Genomic DNA, 6854 nt, shown 5'->3' on the forward strand with positions numbered 1-6854 from the left:
CGGCCGGACCGGGGGGGGCGGTGGGGGTGGCCAGTGGCGGCCGCTGCGGAGGTACCAGGGGTCGTGCGGGGAGTCCGGGGAGGCGAGGCCGGGCTGGCTGCCGTCTGTCTCCATTCGGACCTCTTCTCCCTGCGAGGAGCGGCGCCGCACTCCCGGGGCAGATGAGCGCTGGAAAAGGGGCCGGACGGACAGGCCATGCTGCCCCCTCCCCCGACCCCTCTCCGCCGGGCGGGGAGGGAGCGAGGGAGGAGGGCCCGGCGGGCACAACCTGCCCGGCTCCTCCCACCCCCGCCGGCCCGCCGGCCGCCCTGCGCATAAAGAGCGCCGGCGGCACCGGGGCCGAGTGCCGGCAGCCGCGCCCGCACCGCGCTGGGGGAGAGCGCCCGACCCCGGGCTCGGCGGCGCCAGGAGCTGCCCCGGAGCTCGCAGCCGCTTTGTCCCTGGTCGCGCCGCCCGCACCTGCCCCGGGGCAGTGGACAAAGGGCGACGGAGCCAGGCCCGGCCCGGTGCGCTCGGGCTCGCTGCGGCGGACCCCGGAGACGCCGGCCCTGTTTCTCCCGGTGTTTCGCCGCCGTCGAGGGCGCTTCCAGGTCGGGACCAGGACTGCCCTGCTCACCCCGGGATCCTGACCGGGCAGCGGGGAGTCGAGGCGCCTTCTCGGAGCCCTGGTATCTCCGTGTCCCCTGGCAGCCCACGGGGACCCTGCAGGGGTTAGGGGCTTCCCGGCCTCGCCGCTTGCTACCCCGCACGGCAGTGCCCAGGCTGCAGGACCCGGGGCAGAGCTGCTGCTGGGCACCGCGGAGCCCCGTAGAGCCCCGCAGCACCAGGTACGCAGAGCCCAGCCGCTCTTTGCCCGCGGCTCACTGGGAAGGGGGTAGGCTGGTCCCCAAGGCACCGCGCAGTTTCTTACTCATTCAGGCTGACAGACTCGTGCCGAGCTCCACTGGAGTTCCACTGCCACACAAGTTCATTCACATGCTGCTTCTTGAGCAGGTCTGTGCACTCCGCCTCTGCTCCTGGGCAACCTAGCCCGGGTGGCTGGAGGAGCTCAGCAAGGAACAAATGAAAGACCTGTAAAGTTGGAGGCAAGAGGAGAGCTGAAACTTTGCCTGACTGTACCAAGCAACTCTCTTGGAGAAGGCACTTCTTTGCATCTGTGGCATATCAGAACAGAGCAGTGCTCAAAACCTCTGATGACAGTGCTGTGACCCCTTCTCATGTCAAGAGGGTATCACTAGATTCCAGGCATATGCTACTGTGATGCCAAATACTTCCCACAGGCAGGCATCCCTGGCTCTGCTCCTTCCAGCATGGGTTCCCCCCTGTACCCTCTCACTGCCTAAAGCAAGGTATTGACAGCTCAGGTCAGTGCCATCCTCATTTGACCTTTCTTCCCCCTCTCTCATGACTGTTCTTCTACATCCCAATACACATCCTCTCCTTCCTGGAGAGGAACCACTACACCTTTGTTATAGCAATACTTTGCAACAGTATCTTTTGTTACATGGGCTGCAACTCTGAGTTAAATTCATCCTCTGCCCACTGGCTCTGCCAAACCACCACTCACCCACCCCATTTTCTGAGCTGGTTCAGGATCCTATCCTGTGTCCTAGCCCTGTGCTTGGGCACACAACACACTCAACACCAGAGCTTTAGAAGCTGCCCCTGGGAACTGAGCTATGCAGCATCCCAGCTCCTGCTGCCACTGGTCCAGGCTGAGCTGCTTCTCCAGAATAACCCACTCTTCATTCCACAGGGTTGAAGTCATCACTTTGGGTGGAGGTGCCCTGAGAGGCAGCAGGGCTGGTGCAGCAGGGAAATATAAATAATGACATGCAGAGGTGGTACTGCAGCTGGCAGTGATGGGCAAGACTGCAGAGCCAGTGGAAGCAGCGGTGCTGGGGCAGCACCCCAGCCATCTCCCCTTGCATGTCCTGAGAAACCTGGACAAAGCTGGGTTATCAGAGCCACCACAGCCTCCTGCCACACTGCCCAAACTCTGTGAGGTTTTGCTTCTTCCCAGCACCTGCTCTCTCCCATTTGGAGGGCAAATACTTTAAAGGGAGAACTAACAATTTCAAGTCACCTGGCACAAGGTTTGTGTTCCATAATTGTCCAACCTAGGCACACTACTAATGCTAATTAAAAACAAGAGAAAAAAAAAAAAAACAACTAAGAGCTCAGTGTTGGACTCACTAAAGGATAACATCTCTTGGTTTGCTACCAATGCATTACTATAATTTTGAATGCGTTATTTTTAAGACAGTACGAGTTGAACACTCTGAGGGACACTGTTAAAATGCTTCATTGTCTTTTTTAAATGTTTATTATTTTATTCACTTTTTCTCTACCAAAATAATATTGGAGAGGGAAGAACAGGATCAGTGTAAGTTAACACCTGTGAAGACCAGAGGAAAAAAAAAAAAAAGAGCCTTCAGGAAGTTTTGGAGGATGTGGTTGGACTTGCATCACTGGTAATGACACAGTAACCTACCATGTAACTTATTCCAAGGTTGTCTCCAAAACATACACATGATATTTTGTATTTCCACCTTAGGACCCCGAAGTGCTTTGCAAGTATCAATTCATTTATCTCTGTAATGCACAGGACAGTGGGTCTTGAAAAATCTACTGATTAGTGACAGTAGGAAGCTTTCCTCATAGAGAAGTAAACATATAAAACATTCCAGACCTTATGATTGGAAAGATGATCTGCCGAATATAAAATAATGCAGCATTGTATTCCTGGGGCTGCAGACAGACAGCTGTAGTGCCTCTGTGGCTGCTGCTGAGAGGTTGCCAAACACCAGCGAGATTAACAAAACTGCTCAGTTTTCTTGCTGCTATTCAGTGTCTCATGTGTGGTAGAGTGACACTATCAAAATCATGTCCACTTCCTGCTGAGGAGGATGATTGGCAAAGCTCTGCCCAGCACCGGTGGCAGACACTGGAGTTATTCATGGTGAGAGGGAGGTTCCAAAAAGTGGAGGTTAGGGGAGGGTCAGGGAGAGCAGCCGCCTCTTTTCCTCCCTCATCATATAAAGCTTAAGGAGAGATTGTCTTGGAGACTTGTCTGTTGCTGGGAGGTTTTGACAGTCAGGGACCATGAAAAGTTTCACTTTTCATTTAGTTTGGACAGTGAATAAACAAATTTGAACTGGAATTGTAATAATTTGTAACACTTGCATTACAGCGCTGAAGATGCAAACCTAGAAGGTATTAACTGCGGCTCCATGGGCAGCCTGGGGGCATTGCCTGGCTCTGGCAGTGGCTTCTGGTGGTTCTCACGCCTGCTTTAGGAAGGATGCTGACCCTCTGGAAAGGCTGATGGCAAAACCCTGCTAACCCATGCATGAGGCAACCAGGGGTGTCTACCTCTAAGGGAACCCACTGCTCCAGCAACTACCTGCCTGGCAGGAGCTGGCTTGGGACAAGAGTCAGGCACACAGGCAGAGGAGCTATTTAGGGAAATTAAATTATTCAGATTCCATTCAGGTGGGAGGAGGGACAGAGTCAGCAATAGGAAGAGACAAATTACTGCAAATGCACCAAGGACTTCTTTAATTCATATAAGAAACCTCAGGGAGCAAGATTCATGGGGGTTTACATGGCGCAGAGCACTGAAGAACAGGATGGGTGGGAATACAGAAGAGGAATAGGGTGGCATGCAGGAGAAACGTAGGTGTCAATAAAAAGCACGAGAAAGAGGATAGCAAGAGTAAATAGAGACAACTGGGATAACTGGAAAAGGAGTGAGGAAGGAAGGAGATCACCCCAATTACCACAAAGCAGCAAGAGGAACAGGAGCCTCACAGGGAAAAAAAAGGGAAAGAAGTCTGCAGGGGATGAAAAATAAAGCATCAAGATAACTTGCAGCGTAGTAAATTTGGTGTAGGGATTCAGCATAAAACAGCAAAACCAGAGAGGTCTCTGAAGGACAGTGGGAGATTGCAGGCTTCCACCCGCTGTCCTGGAAATGATGGCTAAGGGAAAAATCAGAGAGCCCTGCCTGCTATTCTCCCTCTCTACAAACTCTAAAAACTACTACGTGGCATCTAGTCTCCATGATCCTATCTAAATCAGTCCAGCACATGAGAGAGGAAGCCCTGACTGCTGAGCTCTAACAGGAGCTGTTCCATGCATGGAGTGTGCCTAGCACGGCAGCAGCCAGGTGCTGCCTCTCTGCAGCAGCCTGCAAAGGACCCCCCTCCCCAAGGAACAGATGGAAACATTTTCATTTCCCATTAATTAATTTTTTTTTAATACTCCAAAGACTGCATATAAAGTGACAGAAAGCAATAACAGATTTAAAAAATAAGACCCCTCTCCTTGAAAGTGCCCTGAGCTCCACCTTCCCTCTAACCTCTTAGAGTTTGTCCCAGCCTTCCATCAGTCACTGCTTTCTGCTCTGTCCTTTCTCCTACCTAACCCCTTCCCAGTCTTCACTTCCTATGGAAAAGGAACCTATCTTAGGGCATCCACTGTTAGGAAGCTCTTCCCCAGCTGAGAAGCAGAGCATTGCCTCCCATTCTTCCCCTCCTCCCATGGAAGCTCAGAGCTTCCCATGGTGGGATACACAGGGACTCATTTCCCCACCATTAGAAAAGAGAGATGAGGATGGATGCAAGCAAAACCCACCAGATGTGCTGGACTCTTTTAAAGAAGATAGATTAAATTGTTTCTAATGATCACTGAAGGTAAGGCAATAGGTTTAGTTGACACAGAAAGAGATAAATGTGTCAGGAGAAACCAGCAACTATGAGGATGGCTAAAGATGGGACAGGGGAGCCAGGAAGGCCAGGGAATTCCCATTCATGAAAATTTTGAAGAATAAATTAAACAAATGTCAGTTTGGTGATTATATCCTGTTTTGTTCCTGCACATTACATGCATAGATGGAGCCTACAGAAGAGGAATAACAGAGAAATTTAAGGGCTTTGGTCCATGGGTTCATATCAGGGCAAGTGACAGTGCAGCATGGGACCAGGCTGACCAAATACAACCAGACTGAAAAGACATTTGGGAAAGAGATGGGTGAAGAGGGGTAACAGAAAAAGTTCTGAGTCAGGTTTGAGAGCTGCCAGACACCTTATACAAAAGGAATTTCCTTATTAACATTTTAATGAAGTATTAAAGTTCTGAATTTAAAATAAAATCCTGTATCTCAGTGGAAGAGGTGCAGGGTGAGCCCCAAACACACCACCACAGCCAACACAGCATTTCCAATGTCTCCTTGCAGAGACACTGCTGGTGCCTGGCTGCCCGCTGCGCTCGGCTCAGCACCGGCTCCTCAGGCAGTGATGCTGCACTGTCCGTGCACCTGCACATCCTCTGCAGGTCTGACGTGTGTGTGAATTATTAATCTGGGGATGAAGTCAGCACCAAGGCAAGGACCTCTAAAATCTGCCTTAAAGAAGGTCGAGTCCAAGAGAATAGAAGAACAAGGGGAGAACAGGACTCAAGGGAAGGACTGGATTCCCTGCTGAGATGCTTGCAGGAGGCAGAAATCTGGGTCCTGGCACTGTCCCAGAGCAGCACCAGAAGGAAGCACTCAGAGGAGCAAACAGAGAACTTTTGGCTCAACACATGAACAGGAGCTGAGCAAGCAGAAGCTGTTTCTTCATCCCCTCTCTTTCAGGATATAATCGATTTCGTACTCTGCTATAGCACTCGCACTGGCTTTTAACTCTGCCATTTCTTCAAGACTTATTTCCTAATCTAAGATGATGGGATCTCTGCTCCACAAATCCCAATGGCACTTCTCAGAGGACAACATTACAGCATTCAGGTACTATGATGGTGTAAAGTAATGGGGACTAAGTAACTGTTAGACTTAACAGCACAACATTCAGAAGGTTTGCAGATTATTTGGAGGAAAGAACAGAAAAAAGTATCTTTAAAATCCAGGATGCATGCTGGAGCTCCTGAGATGAGAAAGGTTCAGACCAAGGCAAGTATACAGGACAGAAATACACACTGTAAGTCTTCCTAAGCAGCTCAGCCTGTCCTGGTTCCTCAAGGTTTTGCCAAGGTATTTTGTTTGTACTTGTCACATGACTTACATCAGGCATCACATCCTAATCAAGACGGACACCAGTGTCTTCCCAGGCAAAGCTCCCATCCTCAGATTGCAGGAGAGGCTTAGCTGCTCTGTACACGTCACTGCTGCCTGAGCCTCCTCCCTGCCGAAGGGGAAAGGAGGCGAGAGGCTGCCAGGGTCCAGGTGCAGCCGCGGTCACTCGTCTCTGGTCATTCTCCTGTTTGCTGCAGAACAGGCTACTTCAGGGCACACACTCACCCAGTGTGTGTTATACTCAGAACTGTTTTTCTACAGCAGTGCACCCAGCACAGATACTCTGGAGCAGGAGTGGTGTCCCCCAGAGAGGAAGGGCTTCCCTCACCACAGGGCACATCTTTACTCAGGCTCCCAATCCTTCCAGGCTAGGGAATGTGAAATGAGATGGCTGTTACCAAATACTCTAGTTTCAGCAACCGTCACCAGCTTTTGAATGTGTTTGGAACTAGAAAAGGTTCAAAATCTGTTCTTTGGTCCCAAGACACAGCGATTCCCCTGCCCACACACCCTGTGAGCTGACCTCTAACTGAAGAGAAGCTCTCATTCTGCACTGCTCAAAGTCTAGTGGGAAATACTTTGCTCATGCTGCTACTTGTCCATCCTTGCCCATCTTTTTCTCACTTTTCACAGCCTTAAAGCATTTATCTTTTCACGCCTTTGCCTGCTGTGGATTTCCCTCAAGGCTGATTTTGCTACCTTAGGGTCCTTATGCCATTTTCTTTTATCTGGCGTTTTTTGTTCTGCTTTGGTTTGGTTTTTGCTTTGTTTTAGTGGGGCT

General features: G+C 50.7%; 1 protein-coding gene across 4 annotated transcripts in view; it reads right to left on the bottom strand.

Moving 5' to 3' along the window:
* Window positions 1-248, bottom strand: part of MSI1 (musashi RNA binding protein 1) — a 30331-nt gene extending 30083 nt beyond the window's left edge. For all 4 annotated transcript variants that reach the window (XM_041420602.1, XM_041420601.1, XM_041420600.1 and 1 more), the window contains exon 1: window positions 56-248. In XM_041420602.1, coding sequence (XP_041276536.1) covers window positions 56-114 — 59 coding nt within the window. In that variant the 5' untranslated portion in view covers window positions 115-248. The remainder of the gene's footprint in view (window positions 1-55) is intronic.
* Between the last annotated feature and the right edge of the window lie 6606 nt (window positions 249-6854).

Source organism: Onychostruthus taczanowskii, unplaced genomic scaffold, assembly GCF_017590055.1.
Source record: "Onychostruthus taczanowskii isolate IOZ18803 unplaced genomic scaffold, ASM1759005v1 scaffold64, whole genome shotgun sequence".
Taxonomy (NCBI): Eukaryota; Metazoa; Chordata; class Aves; order Passeriformes; family Passeridae; genus Onychostruthus; species Onychostruthus taczanowskii.